This window comes from Salvia hispanica, chromosome 3 (assembly GCF_029641045.1).
Source record: "Salvia hispanica isolate PSC_SH4W2 chromosome 3, Shi_PSC_v1, whole genome shotgun sequence".
Classification (NCBI taxonomy): domain Eukaryota; kingdom Viridiplantae; phylum Streptophyta; class Magnoliopsida; order Lamiales; family Lamiaceae; genus Salvia; species Salvia hispanica.
In genome coordinates this window covers 23,426,497-23,448,328 of record NC_142694.1, presented here as the reverse complement: position 1 = coordinate 23,448,328, position 21,832 = coordinate 23,426,497, and the positions used below count along the sequence as shown (strand labels likewise).

Genomic DNA, 21,832 nt, shown 5'->3' with positions numbered 1-21,832 from the left:
ATAGATCTTGCAATTGTGATACTACGTCGGGATCAATCATGACATTGCTATAACTCCCGCCACCAAAATCAAATGTCGAAGGACTAGGAGGAGCACGTACCTGGTGAATGGTGTTATATCGCATTTCATATTCCCCGTAGAGAGCACGAAGCGCACTATCTAACCTTAGTTTGATTTCTTCAACATTCGGAAGATTTAGTTCGAAGCTTTCTCCTCTTGTCAAGTCCATTTCGCGAAGTTGAGAAAATCCCAAATCGTGCAAACAACCATAGTACATGTCTAAAATTTTATGCACACCATGCAACTTCCACTTTGGATCCAAGCATTTTGCAATCAAAAACACATTTGGAATACGCGCAAAATATTTCAACCATATAAAACAAAATAGTCTTCAACTCAATGAATTGAGTATTTTTCACACATGTCTTAAAACCAATTGCCACATACATGCAATGCTCCAAAACGCGCACAGAAGTAGGATAATAAACACCGGATAACTCAACAGTGGCATTTTTTAAAGCTTGGAATAATCGAAACAAATCCATGCTGTGGTCCCAACAAGAGGGTATCAAAAGCAAATCAGAATGAACATGCGGGCAAGTTCTAAAAAAATCACATAAATACTCAATGTGGTTCAAAGTCGACTCCAACATATCGTACGTCGAGTTCCAACGAGTTGAAACATCCAAACGAAAATTGGTGTACCTGCACTGCTTGCTATGACAATATTTCTTCCAAGCTCTACCAATAGGAGCTTTGTTATGAATCAATTTAACAGCAGTGTTAATAGGATCAGCATACTTTTGCCACAAATCGATCACATCTTGAACACACAAATTCAAAATATGAGCAATACATCGCACATGAAAATATTTGCCATCAATAACAGGAGAACATGCACTGATGAGATCATCTATACTAGCAGTATTAGCACTTGCATTATCAAAACCAACAGAAAAAATTTTATTGATCAATTGAAATTCATTCAAAACTTGAATGATCAATTGAGCAATTGCTTGTGCAGTGTGTGGTGCGGGAAATTCCCGAAATGCAATCAAACGTTTGTTCAAAGTCCAACTGTGATCAACGAAATGCACAGTAATGCCCATATATGAATTTTTGCAAAAACAATCAGTCCACACATCAGAGCAAATCAAAACTTTATGACCCAAGTTAACAATAAACGTACCTAATTGCACCTTCTTTTCCATGCATTGTCTAACAACAGCTCGAGTCATAGAAGTTCGACTCAATTTTTTTGCAGCGGCATTATAAACTTGTCGCATACTCGACTCAAAAGCATCGTAATCAAAAGCATTGAATGGAAAATGTTTCATCACATCAAATCTAGACATCACATTAAGAGCATTTTTATGATCATATTTTAAAAGAGTATTGCTACACATACCTGATGTTTTGGATGAATCCGTCCCACTCCCGGTCCCGCCTCTATGTTGAAAGTTGAGTTGAGTTTGGGTTGGAGCGATACCAAACTCGACCGGATGCGCTTTCTCCATGTGACGGGTAAATGTACCATATCCTCCACTCTTTCGTAATGTGTATACGTTTTCACAATAGTTGCAATACACATTAAAAGTGTTCGGATCGGTACTATCTCGTACCTTCTTGAAATGTTTGACCATGATATCTGAGGTTAAAGTCCTTTCAACTGGTTTGGGAGGTTGAGGAGGGTGTCCACGACCACGACCACGACGACTCCTTGGTGGTGGTGGTGGGGGTGGCATTTCTTGTTGTTGTTCCTCTTCCGCCTCCTCCTCCTCTTCCTCCTCGTCATCATCATCATCATCGTCGTCATCAAGATTCACCGGGGTTGGAATTTGTTGAGAATAGGCACCGGGACCGGGAGCACCACTACCACTACCAACATAAGCATCGCCTCCATATCCACGTCCGCCTTGGGATTGAGAGCGGGAGAGAGCAATAGCATTGGCCATATCTTGCTCTTCTCGATTCTACAAAATAATATTTGTAGTGTAAATATCAAATAACATTATGAACAATAATGTAATGTAATTCATAATTAATAATGTTAGTAGATTATAAATATTAACCTGCCACATATCCATGTTCCTTTGAGAAATCTCATCAATAACGGATTTTCGACATGGCCTCTTGGACTTTCCTTTTCCCTTATCAATACGACCTTCTCGGGATGAAGACATCTTGATAGTTTATGCAATTATAGTAGAAATATGGACTTATAATTTTTTTTTTTTGTTTTAGCAATTGAGAAAGACAACTTATAGAACTATAGATCAAGTATAACAATGCGTAATATAAGAGTAGCACTTGAATAATTCAAATGTAAGCACAAATAGCACAATGAAAAATGGGAGACAAAGAGAGAGAATTGAGAGATTGAAGAGAGAAACTCTTATTAACACAAGAGTGGGGTAAATGTAAGTGAGGATAGAGGGGGGTATTTATAGATAAAAATTTGGGGGGAAATCTGAAATTGAATTCAAAATTCGAATTTAAAAAAAAAAAAAAAATTGAAAAACGGTCAAAAACCGCCGGTTAATCGCCGGAAACCGCCGGTTAATCGCCGGAAACCGCCGGTTTTACACCCGAAACCGCCGGTTTGGTCAACAAACCGTCTGACCACCTGCACTCAACCATCCCATCGAAGCTGCAACGTGTCAGCCTTGTGTTATGCGCCAAAACCAAAAACCGCCTGAAAATGCCGACCATGCCTGCCGAAAGCTGGCCGCCTCGAAAATCTCACCGGAACCGTGAAACCGCCGGTTAACCGGCGGTTCGGAACCGTCCGGAACCGGCAGTTCGGTGACGGTTTCGGTTCATTAAATTTGGAACCGGAACCGGCCCGCGGTTCCGGTTCAAGATTTTTGTCGCGGTTTCGGTTTCGCGGTTAACCGCCGGAACCGAAAACCTTGGGCATCTCTACATACACGATGTCATCTGCTCTTGACTCTTCTACTGCAATGTAAAAAAGTCGAGTTTACACTCTTTGTATTATGCACTCTGATATATATTATTCCAAGTTATTTCAGTTCCAGTTCAGTTGTGTCATCCTCCCCTAGTCGCGATCAACCGGGCTTTCTATCCTTAGAAAGTGCGGTCGTGACACTTGTAGGTGTTTGAAGAATTGCTTCTTAGTGGTTTAATCTTGCAAAGGAAAGGGAATTGTGATTCCCGCTAGGGCTATTTAGAGAGGAAAATTAGAGGGAAAAATGAGGGGGAAATTAGAAAGTGAAAAATTAGAATGAAATAAGAGAGGGAAAAACGCGAGGGAAATTAGAGAACTGAAAATTGGAGGCCACAACTTATAGACATTGCATATCAAACATGAGTTAATTTAATCTTGGGCCTGTAGACTAGTCCAATAACTTGGTGATATATCTCACCTGTGCATAACCCATCCAATATATCAAACGAGCCCTAATTAAGATAGAGCTTATCAGATATCATCTTTACAATGACACGAGCATATAGGCTTTAAAGTCTATATGCTACGCTACACTAAACAAGTACAAAAGGACAAAGGTAAAAGTGAGCTCAAGATGGGGGTGGATCCCCTGCTATGATTAGAGCATCCACAATGGCAATAGGTCAGCCATAGGCTAGCCACATCAAACAAAATTTAAAAAAACAACTAAAAATTTATGGAATTTTAGTGCCACATCATCAGCAATAAAATTCCTCCTGCCACATCATCAGGACAAGCAACTAGACAAGCAATAGGCTAGCCACATCAAACAAAATTAAAAAAACAACTAAAAAATTACGGAATTAAACACAAAATACAGAATTAAATTTACGACACATATACGGAAAAATTCATTAATTTTATTTAAATAAAAAAAAGTACATTAACTAAAAAAATTACATAATAAAAAAAATCGGGCTTCCACATACGAGCCCCAACCCCATTCTACTCCTCGTCGCCATCTCCGCCGTCCTTGCCGCCACCCGGGACCCCCAAATTTGGGGCATCTGAGCCCGCGTCTAATCCCCCCAACTGTGTCGCGGCGGCATCCAAATCGACCCGCATACTCTCGAGCATTGAGTGAAGAAACCTCTTCTCCACGGGGTCAGTTGCCTCCCTCCATTCAGCTAAGATCTTGTGCATCTATTTACGCGTTTGTTGAGGCACGTAGAAGGCGAGCTCGTCTGTCGACTTGCCAGCAGGGGGGATGTCGACTAGACCTCCTGGGACCCTGGGCGACTCCCCTCGTTGCCCGTTGAGCCCGCCTTTGACCAACCGGGCGAGTGCGGCGAGTAAACGATGGAGGGGACGGGAACTCCTGAACATCCTCGGGGAGGTCGTGGGAACCGTCGCTGCTGCCGCTGTAATCACCGGCATAGTTTAGCCGCTGCTTCTTCGGCCAGCCAGCATCGACACGCGCCCGAAACTTCTCGGAATCCATCATAGCAGTTCCAGTAGGTGAATTCCTTATACAGCCCCGGCACGGGGAAGGCTTTCTCCGCTATCCTCCTGCAGTCCTCGTCAGTTTGGCCATTGGTCTTCATGCGGAGGGCGTTGGTGTACAAACCCGCAAATCGGGAGACCGCAGCCCTGATTCGCTCCCACCCCTGTCGGTACTCCTCCCAGGTGTATGCCTTCTCATGCGGGCAATTCCGCTCGTTGCTGGAGTAGACTCGTTGTTGTTATCCATTTCGCGTTGTTGCTCTTGTACAGAAATTTAGAGAGAGAGAAAACTCGTTAAAACAAGTGGTGCGAATGAATATGATGTGAAAATCGCGTATATATAGTGTGTCGAAAAATTTAATTAAAAAAAATGCGCTGGTCGATCGCTCGCCGATCGCCAGCCTACAATGGCGGCGAGCGTATCGGCCAGCGCCCGGGAATCGGTCAGCACTCGCCGAATTTCTCGCCGATTGCAATGGTTCGGCGAGCGGACCGGCCAGCGCTGGAAATCGGCTAGCCGGTCGCTTGCCGACCATCATGGATGCTCTTAAAACACAGCAGGGCTACTGTGATATGGAACGGTGACGTTTTGCTTCGATTACCACTGCATCACTTGCCTATTTCAATTAAGCTTAACTTGCCGATGTAGTATGCAATATCAATGTTTTATTTGATAAATGATTTTACTCAACATTGTACTACTAGTTCTACCGTTGATTAAATCATAATTATTTAATAATTTGGTAGAATAGTGATTTTATTTATATAAAAAATAGTATCAATAACTTGTTAAATATTTGTTTTCAGTAATAAAAATATTACTCAGAACATTTAAATTATGTTTACAACTTATATCACTATACTACACTATATTATTAATTATGTCAATGTTAAAATTTGTGCTAAATTAAATATTTATATTTTTCAGGGACGAAGGGAATATATTTTTATATTTTAATTTTAAAAATTATGAGATCAACAAGAAGAAGTCCACAAAAAATAATTTAAAAAATAATACTCCCCCCGTCTGCGAATAGGAGTCTCATTTCTTTGCGGCACAGATTTTAAGAAATATTTAGAAAAGTTAGTGGAATATGGGTTCCACTTATATTCTGTCATTAGGAGTCTCATTCTTTAATTTGGCGGCACGAGTTCTAAGAATTGTTAAGAAAAGCGGATGGAATAAAGTTAGTGGAACATGAGTCCAACTTGCATATATTAGTTTTAAATGAAATGTGAGTGGAATGAGTTAGTAGAATGTGGAGCCATATTACCATTTATAGTAAATATGAACCGATACTCCTATTCGCGGACGGACTAAAATGAAAAAATAAGATTCTTATTCGCGGATGGAGAGAGTATTAGTTTAGTTATTAAGTACTCATAAATTATGGAGTAATAGAATTGATAATTCTTAGTTGCAACCGATAAGCTCTTAAGTCTCTAACTATAATATCAAATATAATTCATTGATAGTACATTAATTTACCATAATATTAATAGTTAAATTAAATTTAAGTGAAGCTGATGCAACTGATTATGAAATCAAATTTATCACAAGCTCCTAGTTAATCGCTATTTAGATAAAATCATTATTACTATGAATCGGTACGTGTATTTTAGATAGTTCGGCTACATCTGAATAAAGCAAAGTTTGTAAAAGTTGAGGCAAAAACGTCACCGTTCCATGGGATCCACCCTCGCTGCATAGGTGAAAGTAGGTGTTTTGACTAGTACACCTTGAAATTGCGAAAGTTGAACAAACAAGAATTAAACACTACTTCTACTGCCTATAACAACGAAGAAGAAGATGTTCGCAATGGGCACTTGGAATCAGTTGGTCTGGTCATCCTCAGCATCAGCAAGTAGAGCTCTTCTTTCCATATTTTCTATTCTCCACACTTCATACTTGTGCCCCACAATGTATCTTTTATCGCAAATAACTTTATTTTAGTGTGAAAAGTGAAAGAAAACTCAGTGACACAAATCAACCTATCATAAATTTTCATTGGTTTACTTCATTTCAATACACAAGTTTGTACATGAAAGTAAATAAGTTGGAAATATCTATGCTCATCACTTAATTAATTCTAATATCGCTATCCTTTTAAATTTGACGTCTTAGTTGTGACTTATAAAGTTGCGTCTTCTTCTTCTATACAATACTCCATCCATTCCACAAAATTTGTCACATTTCACTTTTTACTATTTCTCACTCACATTTTATTATAAAATTAATATTTTAAAAGTAGAACGCACATCCTACCAATTTTTCAACCTACTTTCTATTATATTTCTTAAAATCCATTTCCGATTAAACTTTGACAATATTTAAGGGATGGGGAGAGTATAAAAGAACATTCTAGCATAATTATCAAGTATGTGCATATGCGATAATTAAATATAGCAATATTCATTATAAGACGTGCGCTGGATTTTAGTGAAAAGAATATAGTAGAATTTTGTGGAGAGGAGAGCTAACGGATTAGTGATGAAAATATGAAAAGTGCAAAGTATAGCATCCACAGGCCACAGCCACAACACAAGAAAGTAGCCACGCCACGTCTTGCTTCAATACGGATCAGCAATTATTTTCTGAATTTTACAATCCTGCCAAATGTCATACGCGTCAATCCCTTTTTTTCTTTTCTTTTTTTCTTCAAAGTTCATTTTGAACATAATTTCAGCTACATACACTGTCGATTGATTGATATTTGTTTTGTGATCGCTGTTTATCCCAAGACTACAATTTCAAAAATACTTTCTGCGTTGAACCGTAGTTAATGTGGACGAGAGAAAACTTGGTCCATGTTTATACTCCCTCCATTTTTAATAATTTGTCACTATTTGACCTGATACGGATTTTAAGAAATATAACGAAAAATGTGTTTGAAAAAATTATATATAGATCCTACTTTTATAGAATACTAATTTAATAAAATATGAGTGAGAATGAGTTAGTAGAATGTGTGGTCCATCATGAAAAATGGTAAAAGTGAAATGTGACAAATTTTTAGAATTACGAAAATAGAGATAAGTGACAAATTTTCAGGGACAAAGGAAGTAATATACTACCTCTATCCCATTAGAAATGACACATTTCTTTTTATTATATATTCCCTCCATCCCATTATAAATGACACTTTTTTTTTGCACGTGTTTTGGAAAAATGATACTCTCCCGTCCTACAATAAGAGTCACATTTTGTCATTCTGGTCCATCCCACAATAAGTATCACATTTCACTTTCTTCATAAATGGTAAGTAGTCCCACATTCCACTAAATCAGTTCACTCACATTTTATTATAAAACTAATATAAAAAAGTGCGACCTCAGATTCCACTCCTATCGTAAAACGAAGGTAGTAATAATAAATAATTAAAATATAGATAAACTAAAATGAGAAAGACTCTCGACCAATATGAAAAAGTGGACCCCATATTCCACTCCTATTATAAAACGAAGGTAGTAATAATAAATAATTAAAATATAGATAAAGTAAAATGAGAAAGAGTCTCTTATAACATTTTCTCCCCTTTAAATCGTCATTCTTTCGTCAGTTACATGCATAAAATATTTCTAAAGGTGCATATAACCTTGGGAAATAACAATGCAACTGTGATTTACATCGATCGCTAACGTACCATGGAAAACTACATTAATTGGAGTTAAAATGTTGTTTTCAGTAAATTGCTACTTGATCCCTCGTTTCGGAATTAAATAACTCATTTTACCTTTGCATATTATTGAAAAATGTGAAAAAAAATGGTGGATAAATTTAATGGATCGCGAGTCACATTTTAATAATTTAATTTTATAACGTGCGTAAAATAAGTTAATAATTACTAAAAATATTAAAGTGAGAGAAATATTCAACTAAGCGACGGGTGACGGGTTGAATGAATTTTCCTTATCTTGCTCTTTAATAAATTTTCCTTAATATTCTCCCTATTTAATTGTGGTGGACCCAAGAGAATCTTACGAGTGAGTGATTTATCACCATGGGATCAATGCTTCTCCAGGATTTTATGAATTTCAAATATTCCCACAAGTCTATTGGAAAATCAAATAGTTTTTACAGTTAATTTTCTAAAGGTTTCTACATATTCTTCTTTAAATTTCTTGAAAACCAAATAGCTTTAGGAGTTTTTATTAAAAAAATATGAGCTTTGTAGAGACACATTCATGGTCATCACATGTAATCTCGATTCTTTCCCTTCGACGACTCAAATCATTTTTTATTTTATTTTTTGCAATCATACCCATAATAATAACATGAGTCCATCGTCTACAGATTAATTGTTTTCAATAAATTCTAAAAAAGGGGGGGATTTTCATATGCAAGTGGGAAATGAGATATTTAATACTATAGACATTTAATGGGACGAATGGAATAGTAAATATATCAACCCTTAAATTTGAACTTTTGTAATGATAAAGAAGTTTCCCACCCATTTAGACACGAGTTAATCAATTTTATAGTTAATAGATCACTAAATATATATTGGTGTCACTTTATATGGTTTCTACTGCATTCTAAGCGGATAGAATATAGAATAAGAATATGTGACGTGCCAAAATATTGGACACCACATAAAAGGAATCCTCATTTTAGGTATTTCAATCCACTCCTCGTATAAATAGGTCCTATGAATTTAGATCACCCAAACAAATAGGAAGAAGAAGATAATTTGTAGGTCAATCACTTCTTATCTTCAAAAAAAATAGAGAGAAAATGTTGGAAGGAAAAGCAATTGTAGGTGAGACCGATATGCTTGAAGCCATGCAGCATGATGCTCTTCAATTAGCAGCTAAGGCACTCGACTTCTTTGATGTCATTGACGCCACTGAAATTGCTCGATTCATTAAGAAGGTATATATATATATATTCATTCATTTTTGCACCAAACTTAGCTTATATGAGCATGCACTTGTTAAATTAATAATCTTATTCACCTATTTATTTAATTCACATGAGAGAAAACTCAGATCGCTTAAGCTTGTTCAAGTTAGCTCAAGATCTGGTGCACACGTGTGTGTGACATGGCGAAAAATAAGCTAGAATGGATTAAAAAGTATATTCACTATTGAAGTAATATCTATTTGTAGGGATGCAAATTCGATTTCATGTTTTGGGTATATCTGATCTCGATCTGATACTCGATGGATTTCGGGTACCTAATACCCGAAATCACGGGTTCGGATAATTGGTGTCAGGGATTTTAAGATTTAGGATATTCGACTAGTGTGTGGTAGAGAGGGGGAATATAGAAGAGATAAATGTGTTTTCATTTTTAGTAATTAGTCATCTTAGTTAGGACAAACTAAAAATGAAAGTGGGTCATCTTCAGTGGGACGGAGAGAGTTCAATCATACCAATGAAAAAAAATTAAAGCACTAAATTTGAAGCTTGAACCATAAATATTTTATCAATTTTTATAATTCCTATACTCATCACAACATAATTTATATAAACAGAAAAGAAACGGAAAAAAAATTGGGTTCCGGGTACCCGATTAATCGGAGTCGGTAAGTATTAGGGTACCAGAATTCACATGAGGCAGGTCAAGTACCAGATTGGATAGTTTAGTGTGATGAATAATTTATTTAAACATTTGTAGGAGTTCGACAGAATATATGGAAATGGTTGGCAATGTATTGTGGGGACCGACTTTGGTTCGTTTGTGACGCATTGCTCGGGGTGTTTCATCCATTTCTGCGTAGGCAGCCTGGCAATTTTACTCTTTAAAGGCTCAACCGACTCCGAATCTGAACCTGAACCTGATGCTGATCACCAATTCTCAGCTTCGATCATTGCCTGATAATATATAATTCTGTTGTAACCAATATGTCAAATTGAACCTATAGAGTTCAATTCTTTTTTGTTCTTTTTGGAGATCCATAATGTTAATACTATCAATTAGAAATTCTAATTTCAGCAGCGTTATTATGTACTGGTTGTATATGTGGGTTTTGGTAGTTCAATACAATATTGTACTTGTCTCTACATAAAGTTTTGAGTATATGTTCAAGTATTGAATTAGTTATCAGAGGCGTAGCTGAATTTTTCAGTTCATTTCGCATCTTTATATATAGCCAAACCCAATTTATAGTAACTGAAATTGTTGTGAATATGAACATCTTGTGATGTTGTATTAAAAATATTACATTAACAATATTGATGATAGACACGTATTAACTCTGTTGGATAACACAATTTAAATCTCTAGTCTTCTACTTCGATTGTGAGATACGGGTCCTTTTGTAGATATTTTGAGAATTTGAAAGTTATAGGTACCTTTACCAATGAGCAAGAAAATAATGGATAAAATATAAACGAGAATATTGACTATATCTCTTGTCAATAACAGCCATTATTTCATTTTCTACGCCAAAAGTTATATTCCCACGCTCACCGGCACCGACTTTAAAAAGTGTTGAGAAAATAATGGCGGAAGAAAGTTAATGAAATATGTGTCTCACTTGGATGTATTTAATTTTAAATAATATATGTGAGTGGAATGTGAAGTCCCTTTACCGTTTATAAATTAATGATGAACCGAAAATCTTATTCGTAAAATGATCAAAATGAAAAAAGAGACTCCTATTCACAAACGGAAGTGTACACATTTTATGAATAAATTCCTAAATTTATGATGGACGGTCGAATATATGTCATTATCTATATATATTCGAATATAATATTATTAGGAATTGTTAATGAATCATTTTATAAAACATATTGCGGGGATAGCTCAGTTGGGAGAGCGTCAGACTGAAGATCTGAAGGTCACGTGTTCGATCCACGTTCACCGCAATTATTTTGTTTTATAGCCCATTTCATTTCTTTTCTCCTTTTCCTATATTGGGCTCATTTAGTAAACTTTTACCCCATTTCAGATTTTTGGAATTTCAAGTGTTTGGCCCATTTCACATTTTAATCAAACGCCCATTTGACTCTTTTTATTTTCTCGTCTGCTGAAATTTAAAAAAAGGTTATTATTTGTTCATTTTAATTTAAGTATGATATAATTAGAACGGATGCATCAGACTCAATTTTCATATAAAACATTGTTAACCTTTCTTTTCTTTTAAATAATTCTTTCTATAATTGAATCGGAATTGTGCACAATTATGGATTGCTAAATATTTGACATGGCAATTCCATAATTATTTAAATAGATAAATATCGGATAGAGAGGATATGATATGGAGATACTCCAATCCTTAAAACGCTTCTGATTGGCTGAGTGTTGCAATTTGGCAATTGCCTTGATCAGCAACCACAATTTCCACACATGCAATCTTCACCACTCATCTCTCCACTCTCTCACTCTCTCCTCTTCAAATAAGTTACAACCTCAAGCATACAGTTGAGCTCCAAACACAGCCTTAACTAAAAAAAATCTCAAAGAAATGGCATCAATGGCTAGCTCCACAACCCTTGTGAAAGCAACCCCATTCTTGGGCCAAACCAAGAATGCCAACCCTCTCAGAGAAGTTGTCTCAATGGGCAATGCCAAATACACCATGGTAATAATCCATTCACTACCACACACATTGTAATAATATGATCTATTTAGTTGCTTATGGTGATGATTTTGTGACCAGAGTAATGACTTGTGGTACGGACCCGACCGTGTTAAGTACTTGGGACCCTTCTCGGCTCAGACTCCTTCCTACCTTAACGGAGAATTCCCCGGTGACTACGGCTGGGACACCGCTGGTTTGTCCGCCGATCCCGAGGCCTTTGCCAAGAACAGGGCTCTCGAGGTACATATTTTTGTTTTATTACTATTACTATAACTGGTCGTTCAGTTGTCATGCTTACTTGTTATTGAAGGTCATCTGTACTCTTTATCTCTTGTTCAGTTGCCTTTAATTTATCAAAAATTCATCTGTGCCAATGTGTCTCGACTCGTCTCCACAATGTCTATGACTAATGCTAACAATCCCTGTTTTGACTCATCTCACTATTATCTTGTCTAAAGAACTGAACGCCACCTAATTTTTTGCTCAAATCTTTGTAGGTTATTCATGGAAGATGGGCCATGCTTGGTGCTCTAGGATGCATCACACCAGAGGTTCTTCAAAAATGGGTCAGTGTGAGCTTCAAGGAGCCCGTGTGGTTCAAGGCCGGTGCACAGATCTTCTCCGAGGGCGGTCTAGACTATCTTGGCAACCCCAATCTGGTCCATGCTCAGAGCATTCTAGCAGTTCTTGGATTCCAAGTTGTGCTCATGGGACTCGTGGAGGGATTCAGAATCAACGGCCTTGATGGAGTCGGAGAGGGCAACGACCTCTACCCGGGCGGCCAGTACTTCGACCCACTTGGCCTGGCCGACGACCCTGTCACATTTGCTGAGCTCAAGGTCAAGGAGATCAAGAACGGAAGACTTGCCATGTTCTCCATGTTCGGATTCTTCGTGCAGGCAATAGTCACCGGAAAAGGACCCCTCGAGAACCTCTTGGATCATCTCGACAACCCGGTTGCTAACAATGCCTGGGTCTACGCCACCAAGTTTGTCCCTGGATCATAATCAATCAAAATGGAAAAATATAACAATGTGTAGATTATTTATTTGAGTTGAGTGCATTACTATTTTCCTCAACAAAATGTTGTTCATCTACTAAAGGAGAATGTAAAAACATAACCTCAAACTTGATCGTTTCCTAAACGTATTTCATCCGAGCTTCGTTCCATACACTAATTACACAGTGGATAGATACTATACACGAACACGGGAGAACGAACAATCGAGACTTACAATGCAACAACAAAATTGATATATACATATTCCGAACGCTATGCTATCCTCTCTTGCTTTTCTTTCCCCACCATGTCCGCCTGTGTTTCTCTGCATCGTTTCGCCCCAGCTTGTATACCCTCCCCTTTGCTTCCTTCAACCTCGCCTTGTAATCTCTCTTCCATGCTTCGAACCTCTGTCTCAGCCTCCGGAATTCCTCCACAGCATGTATAGGCGACTGGTCCGACTTGACTTCTACAACTGCTAGTGCTTCTTCATCGAAAGCTCGTCTTCTGTCCTCAAACTCCTTGGTCAGATGGCTCACCGGGTTCAAACTTCCATTTGTGTCATCGATACCATTGTTAGCGTATCTCATTGGAGTGCTACCACCCGGAGTCTGAGTTCCCATAGACATGTCCTCGGATTCATAAAATGGAGGGGATTGTGCTCCATCGAGCCTTCTAGCAGGGTTTATAGCATTTTCAGCAATAAGGCTCTTCTTGGCTGCAGCCAAGCTCATCTGCCCAGAAAGACGAGGATCCAAATTAGCATACTAAAGGCCTTAATGATAGTTAGATAGATACAAGTAACATAGGCTATTGCTAATCTAATCTATCTACCAAAATAAACACAGCCCTTAAAAGCCAAGGTTGCTGTAAAAGACATTAGTATTAGTACATAAGAAAGTAGACGACGACTTCAATTTTGTAGCTTCATTGCTATATGTGCGAAATTACCACAAGTTCATGATAAAACACAATAAACAAACTCACTTGTAGAGATGTTATCTGCTTTTGCCACATCTCCTCCATGGATTTCACTTTGGCTTCATATTCCGACCATCGGGCTTCATACTGTACCACCTGCTCTCTCAAACCCATATTTTCTGTTTCCTTCTGTCCAAGTGTTGCTTCCGCCATTGACACACGCTTCTGTAGTTCTTCAACAACCAACGACAGTGTTTCTTGTTGCGGATCCTGTTCACCAAAATAATGGATCAGTTCAGGAAGAGTGAAGAGGTGACTCATGTACTCTTAAATTTACTCATTCATTCAACCCAACTCTGAGGTGATAAATAATTATCCAATAAAAGGAGTTCACACGATAAGAAGTAGTTTATTTGAACACATGGCTTTTGCAGCTAAGTACCTTGACTTCAGAAATTCTCCTGCCTTGCTTCAGATTACTAACATTCAACTGTTTAGAGTTCCGGAGGTGATTAAACTGTTTGCGGGCCAACCATCCACGAATTACTGCAAAAGCCATTTGATTCTATTAGGACAGTACAAGATGCTAATATATCAGCTATTCCTAAAACAGAAGTTTACCCGACTGTATTTGCACGATTGCCATAAACAACTTGTCTGGCCCCGTACGGATAACCTGCTTTTTCAACCCAAGTAAGGCACCATACTCCTTTCTAGCAATTTCACCACGAATATCTGTATTTGTTTGATAATCAACAAAAGTAAAAGTCATGTGACAATTTTAGATAAACATTAATGATTTGGTTCCTTAAAAACACTTTTTTGAAAAAAAAAAAAATCATTTGAGGGAAGTAATACTCTAGTATGAAATCGAGCTGTAGAAGCCGGCCTTACATGATTGCAATGTCAGTACTTCTTCCTTGAGTTTACGGAAGTCTTGGCATGCATGACGGCCATTGAAACACTTCTGCAACTCAAGAGTACCTTGGACAACTTGTTTTCTAACAGCTTCCAAAACATCAATCTGTTGTTTCACAACAGCAGAATATCAGGAAATTTAGTACTACAAAAAAGTTGTTCAGTTTCCAGAAACAAGACATGCAAATGTTATCTTGTCGATGTAATACAGAAGATAAACAGCCAATGAATTGCTCTAGGAAGTCAACAGATGTAAAAAGGCACACAAAATCACCTGTCCTTTTCGAAAGTATAACTTCGTATAGCCAACTTGGTACATCTCTGGCAAGATACCGAACTTCTGCAGAATGGCAATTGACAGACTTAACGGATCTTGACTGTCCTTTTTTTCCCCGACTAGGGACACATACCTGAAATTCACACCGACACGTATTCAGAAAACTAGACACTAATCATACAGAGTGAATGGAAATTAAGATTCGATGCTTCACCTTTTTGTAAACTCTTGATGAGTCATCTGCATCAGATACCCAGACTTCGAAATCCTGACAACTTGCAGAATCCCACAGCAACGAAGCTGCCTCAGGGCAATATCTTTTTCAAATGCACCAGGAATCTGCTTATTATTTGGTTTTATGCAGCAAATGAAATGTTGTTTTGTGCTTTCCAGATGTTGTATCAATTTGAACAGCTGCCCCTGCAATAGTGAGCAGAAGTAACAACAAATTAGATAAAGATATATAGTGAGAAGTTCTTATTCCTAACAAAGATAGTTATAAGAAAACATATTTAATTAAAACTCATTACTTTAACAAAGGGGAAAACATCAAGCTTAGATAGAATCAGATCATTTTATCCAGCTTTGTTCTTTTGTTTTCATAGTGTATCCCACAAGCAAGATGAGATTGCTAGAAGAGTGGAAGAACAAGATTTATCACCTGGAATGTTGTGGCAACACTTTGTTTCTTACAAACTGACATCCCTGACTGCACCGATGCACTATCTAGATTCTGGGATTGCTTAAGTAGAAGGGCAAAAGATTGAGGAAGTCTACTAGTGCAGGATGCGAGTAGCTCGATGATTTCAGAATGTATTGGATCCCGATTCTTTTCCAAGAATTTTTCCGTCTCATAAAGAACCTATAGTACAAAGCTCATGTCAATATAAATCAATCTAAAATCAACGTCAGTTATAACTTAATATACCTAAACATAACACAAACACTTTTTATATCCAGAATTAAGTGGCATGTGTGGATCAACCCCTCATTATTGCAATTAAAGTAACAAATTTAGGTTCCAATAATACAATAAATCCAATACAGCAGAGGCAACTAAAATTTCAATCTGCAATCTACTTGAGGTTCACTTGCTCTGGATAAATTTTAAGCTGTGTACAGATATTCCACAAAATTACAATGACAAGTAAACTTACCTCCCCAGCATGATGACGAATGCGGAATGTTCCACCTCTTTCTCCTTGAAAGCAACGGTTATTACTTAAGTGATGCTTAAGTTTAGCAGAAAATGTTAAATCTGTAGCTTTGGGAAGATTGGATAATTCATCCAGTATAGGTATCAGACCAATAGGTTTCTGTTCAAGTATACCATGGTGAAGATAAGAGTAAGGCGGCATAATTTGTTCAATAACATAAGCAGGTAAAAGTCAGATATAATACTAACAATTAGCAGTAAGCAGATACAAAAAAGGAGCTGGGTGCACTTTTTTAAGGTTCAGATTCATTTGTCTTAGTGAACAGGCTTGAATGGCCCTTCACTTCATGTTAACCCCAGACATGAACAGAAGAACTATTTCCAACAGAAAATACCCTACGTTACAACAATAATAACACCGCTATGAGAGACTTCTCTGCATAGGATTACCTTCTCAAAAAGATCTATACATTCTTGGTTGTCTTCAAAATCCACTTTTTTCCAGTCAATTCCATCTAACTCATACTCCTGTAATGAAGAGTATTCCACCAGCACCAAGAATAAAATATCAATATCAGAAGCGTTATGCTAAAATATTTAATGCACAGTTTTCAAACAAAACAGTCTGCATTAAGTTAATTGCTCATTCAGATACTTTATGCAGAAGTGTTTACTTATGATGCACAATACATATAATCGTTAGAGGCTATATCTTGTGAAGTAATGACAAAAAACAAAACAAATGTGTGAAGTATGTATCCCCAGTAATGCCTTCTTTAAAACCTAAAGATTGGAAGACATGTTAGATGCTTACTTCTTGCTTATGTTTGATGAGATGTTGATTCGAATGTTGCTGGAGCCGCTCATTAGCATAATTGATGCAAAACTGTTCGAAGCTATTCTTCTGGTGCAAAAAAGCAGTCAAAGAATCCAAGTAAGATTATTTAAAGTGGGGACACATCATAATATGCGTAAAGGACAATATCAATCGTTGTATACCTTAAGTGATTCAAATCCACACATATCAAGAATGCTTACTGAGCACCCCATATTATCTTTCCCCGTGGAAAATGATAAGTTTATCTTCTCCACAAGCCAGTCGAACAAGCTCGCATAAATAAAACTTGCTAATGCATCCCTTGTGGAAATTGCCTAAACGTGAGAAAAAACCGACATGGCATAAGTGTGATGGTTTTGCAAACAAACCATCCGGTAACATATGAAAGTAACCATAAAGCACTAGCATGAAGTATTTGAATTGTTGGAATCGAGTGTGCATGTGTTTATGAAATTATCGATCTTTGAAACTATGAACCTGTTCAAAAGTCAGAGATTTGGTGACCTCATCCCTTCCAGCTCGTACCCTCCGGGTTGACAAAGTAAGTATCAGGTCTTGCTCGAAACAGCCCATCAAGCCAGCAGCATTTGTAACAGCTATAGATAAGGAAATTAATTCAGATATTTAATTCAGAAGATAAGCATAAACCTAACTTGAAACTGCACAATGTTCTGTATCTATGATGATCACAGAGGTTATTGCCGGGGGAGGAGACTCTTAACCATTTAATTTAAGGGAAAATTAAAATGCAAACAATTTCTTTACTGAGAGTCCCATAGTAAATCCCCAACGAGAATTCCCTTCAATGTAACTATTTATTTCCCAGAAATAAAATAGGGAAGTTTTAAAATAAAAGGATGACCATTGATGGCTAGTGAAAGAGGATTGGGAAAATGAATCAGAACATGCAGATACCTTCATCAGAAACAACCTCAATATGCTTTTGATTGTCAGTTACAAGAAACGATATGTTCCCCAGCCACAAAACTGCAGCAAGCATCTCGAAGACGTGCTCTTGATCTTCTTTACAGATTCTGATAGAATCTAGGGCTCCCTATGAGTAGAACATGTTCCAGAATTAATAACTTTTGCGTAGATAAGGAATATGCTGAAAACACTCAAAGTTCTATAGAAACTATGGTTTTTTATTTTTCCCACCGGTGGTGCAGCAGTTTCCTCACTAAAGTTTCAAACCTCTCCAGATACAAAACAGGTTGGGTGGTTGTGTAACGAAGTACCAAGGGCAAAACAAATGGGAGTAACTGACCAATATAAAGCACATGAGCAAGACATGTCATTTACCATAAGATCATGAAACTTCTGAGCATCATCAATGTTGGGGATCTCCAAACATTCACTCTGATTGAGATATTTGTATTCAGAAGCACCTCTTAACCTTAGCCTACCTGAAAAATAAAAAATATTATGTGCCACGTCTTCCGGTCATAATACTTTCAGAAAAGCTATAAACGTGTTATAGGCAATAGATGATTTAAAAAAAAAGAGTTTAAAGAATTGTGCATCATCAACAGTATATCTTATAAGCTAAATTCATGCATTTGTATGCCTCAAGGTAAATTAAGTTCTCACTTCTCAACCACGAAACTCCAACTAGCATGTAACACTGACACCAGCTGATAACAAAGATTTTTCGTTTGCCATACCAAGTCCAGAAATATTTGAACTATTCTCATAATTTTCATTTGCATACAAGGAAAGAACAAGATACGTGAGGAAAACTGAAGATTTGGGCAAATCTGCGAACAAACCTCGGAGACCAGAAGGAGCACCAGAGCAGAGCTGATAGAAAATGTGATATGACCGCTCTCCTTGAGCTAACTGAACAACTCTTGACTGATAAAACATTGAATTATATCAATTCCAGTCCAATATCAATATGCAGACTAGAGAACAAACTCACTGATGTTGATACACATACTGACCTTTTCAAGGAGGACTGTTCATGATTGAGGAATTTGACATTGGACATGAACAAAATAGAAAAGCCATGTCACCAAAAAATATGACTAAGAATGGACTAAATGAAAAGCTTTTCATAATTCAACTTGACCATTAGAAGCATGCTTACAGGTTTGTATTTTAGCACCACACATTTTTCCAGCAGCACCGAAGTAGATTTCAATTAATTTTCCCTGCACAGATCCTGAGTGTTACCAAACAAGGCTTCCCTATGTTGATTGCCGAAAACAAACATAGGCTACCTCTTGAAGTAGTAGGAAAGAATTTAATTCAGAGTGAACTCACAAATCGGCTGGAGTTGTTGTTCATGGCTGTTTTGGCATTTCCAAAAGCCTCCAGTATGCAGCTTGTTTTCATGACTATCGATTCTATTACATCGCCACCTCCACCACGAGCTGCCAAATATTGCATTGCAATCTTAGCTGTCTCAGTCTTGCCAGCGCCACTTTCTCCACTAAAGATCACACAACAAGAAATTATTTCTTCCTATAACAACTACAGCATGGAACAAGAACAGCAGAAGGAAATCTTTATCAAAACTGCAGCTAACCTGATAACGATAGACTGGTTTGCTTCATCTGCAAATTTAAAAAAGTAGCAAAATGATAGGGAAATAAGAATCTCAGCCAAAGCAATAAGTCAACAAGGCAAGCATTTCTCTGAGTATTTAAGGTGTCATATAGCACCTGCTATCATTGCTTCGTATGCTGCATCAGCAGTAGCATAAACATGAGGACTGTCCAAAAGGTTCTTTGTGTAAGCAGTAACTATATCATCCCCATATATTGGGACACTTTTAAAAGGATTGACGGCTAGTAATACAGGCCCTGCCTTACTCTATATAGAGAACACACAACAAATTGTTTAGGTTAGAGACAATTGCTAACTTATAAATAAGAAAAAAAAAATTTAATAGAGGATTACATATATATTATCTTTTGTATATCTATACTGGAGATTGTGAAGAACTGAAGGCTCATTCAAATAACTCAGTTGTGCAAGATCATCAACTTCATCGAGTATATGCGGATTAGCTGGTAGGAGGTCTTGTGTCGGAACTGTCACAATCTACAGTAATACAATTCTTGTAGTGAGTACACAATTCTTGTAAAATGCATGAAAACAGTGAACAGATGACAAATGAAATGAACTAACAGTTCCCTCCGATAGCAGAACCGAAGCTTTCTCCCCTGAGTTTGATCTTATTTGCCCAGATTCCCATAGGTCGTCATGTCGTCGACACCAAACCCGAAGTTTCTAAAATTACACATCAACACTTACAATGAGAAACCGAGATTATAAAATCCTAAATGGAAACAGAAAAAGCCCCAACATCTGGGCAAGATAAAAATACAGTATTCTCGACATTGTTACAAAGAATCATGAGCCCAACTCTTTTTCATGTTCCCCCACTATTCTACTTGATAAACTATCCGGAGCTTCAACTTCCCCAGCCTAATGATTTAGTGTCCAGCACAACAAAATGCAAGTAAACTTCGCACAATATGAGACAGGATAAGTTGCATTTCAGCGTAATCTAGGTAAACTCGCAAGCAATAGAATAGAATTTAAAGCTCGGACTTATCTTAGAGAAGAACCATCTAATCTCAGGCAATGCAACCAGCGCCATAAGACATTCAAACTTTGTCATTGAAGTTATAAAAATAGTATCCATGAAGCATCTAGCTAGAACTCAATAAAATTGTGAAACAAATAAGTCTAATTGTACAAGAAAAGAAACAAAAATCACCATAACTTGATTCACCACAAAAACAATAATACTCCCATAAACCCTTTTGTTTTCTTTTTCTACTTTTATGTACAAATATTCTCAAGTAGAGATCATAGAATATTAGCAAAGCAGAAAACAAAATCGTCTACCTTCCGATTGCCCTCATCCCCATCCCCATCCCCATCTTCCAATTCCTCAACTTTTTCGGCCCCAAAACAATTCTCTCTCTCTCCTACGCTTCCTTCCTTATTCACAGCACAACTCGACCCGCCCACAGGCAAAGACGGCCTCCTCTTGGGCGAAGGAAGGCGAGCACGAGATGTGGCCTTAGGCCTCGGAGGCAGCGCCGGCGGCAAGTCCCCCGGCGACTGGGTCTCTTCCTCTCGCCGCAGAGACTCCAGCATTTCCTCCAAAGAGCTCCGAGCTGTCGATAAAGACAGCATTTTTATCTTTCCTCGTCCCACAAAAACCCACAAATCTCGACTCAATCCGCCACTTCAAGACAGTCATCCCCGGGATTGCAGTGCTCTATCCGATCCCATCTTCAGGGGAAAACGAAATTAACTGATAGTAATGATTAAATCCGCCACCAAAAAAGAAACACCAAAGCAAAAGCAAAGCCACAAGCTTGTTTCCGTGAAAGCCAAGTGTAATGACGATGCCGGCCTTCGACTAATCTCAGAGATCGTTAATGACGAAACTGCAAATTACTATCTGGAAATTAGCAGTTAGGAGTTGTAATGAATTTGGGTAGAGTCGGAGATTAGATTTAATAAATTTAGGATTTCTGAGTAAATATTTTCCGTTTACCAAAAAAAAGTTAAATTACGACAGGTATTTGGTGTTTTAAATATTTGAATTCGGAAATAATTAGTTAGAAAATAAAAATAATTTGGGAGTTATGAAGTGTTAGTGGGTGGGGCCCGCACAGGGATAGGGTTCAGGAATGTTTTTTGACGATTTTAGACATCTTGGGGTTTAGTTTCTATCCATTTGTTGGGGGTCTATCTAAATAATTTTATGCAATAGGCCAACAGAAAGTCTATCATAAATTTTTCAGTAAGTT

At 37.6% G+C, this 21,832-nt stretch overlaps 3 protein-coding genes and 1 non-coding gene across 4 annotated transcripts; 3 read left to right on the top strand and 1 right to left on the bottom strand.

Moving 5' to 3' along the window:
• The first annotated feature begins 9,071 nt into the window (after nt 1–9,071).
• On the top strand, nt 9,072–10,461 carry LOC125212139 (Dynein light chain type 1 family protein). The gene is made up of 2 exons (XM_048112219.2): nt 9,072–9,284; nt 10,033–10,461. The coding sequence occupies exons 1-2, from the start codon at nt 9,147–9,149 to the stop codon at nt 10,231–10,233; spliced, it is 339 nt and encodes a 112-aa protein (XP_047968176.1). The 5' UTR covers nt 9,072–9,146; the 3' UTR covers nt 10,234–10,461.
• Nucleotides 10,462–11,155: 694 nt separating this feature from the next.
• On the top strand, nt 11,156–11,228 carry TRNAF-GAA (transfer RNA phenylalanine (anticodon GAA)). Its single transcript has one exon. It is a non-coding gene; the product is annotated as a tRNA-Phe (tRNA).
• A 554-nt stretch (nt 11,229–11,782) lies between these two features.
• LHCB3 (light-harvesting chlorophyll B-binding protein 3) lies at nt 11,783–13,089 on the top strand. Its single transcript, XM_048115869.2, has 3 exons — nt 11,783–11,944; nt 12,023–12,184; nt 12,442–13,089. Exons 1-3 carry the CDS (start codon nt 11,828–11,830, stop codon nt 12,949–12,951), a joined length of 789 nt encoding a protein of 262 aa, XP_047971826.1. The 5' UTR covers nt 11,783–11,827; the 3' UTR covers nt 12,952–13,089.
• LOC125214732 (myosin-2-like) lies at nt 12,053–21,584 on the bottom strand. The gene is made up of 24 exons (XM_048115867.2): nt 20,916–21,584; nt 20,190–20,291; nt 19,959–20,102; nt 19,721–19,871; nt 19,585–19,612; nt 19,320–19,488; nt 19,144–19,207; nt 18,998–19,011; nt 18,824–18,908; nt 18,357–18,460; nt 17,970–18,108; nt 17,532–17,650; nt 17,216–17,368; nt 17,031–17,120; nt 16,667–16,744; nt 16,218–16,376; nt 15,722–15,922; nt 15,275–15,480; nt 15,058–15,193; nt 14,760–14,889; nt 14,487–14,600; nt 14,308–14,411; nt 13,932–14,135; nt 12,053–13,678 (listed from the first exon to the last, which is right to left on the bottom strand). Exons 1-24 carry the CDS (start codon nt 21,207–21,209, stop codon nt 13,223–13,225), a joined length of 3,444 nt encoding a protein of 1,147 aa, XP_047971824.1. The 5' UTR covers nt 21,210–21,584; the 3' UTR covers nt 12,053–13,222.
• Between the last annotated feature and the right edge of the window lie 248 nt (nt 21,585–21,832).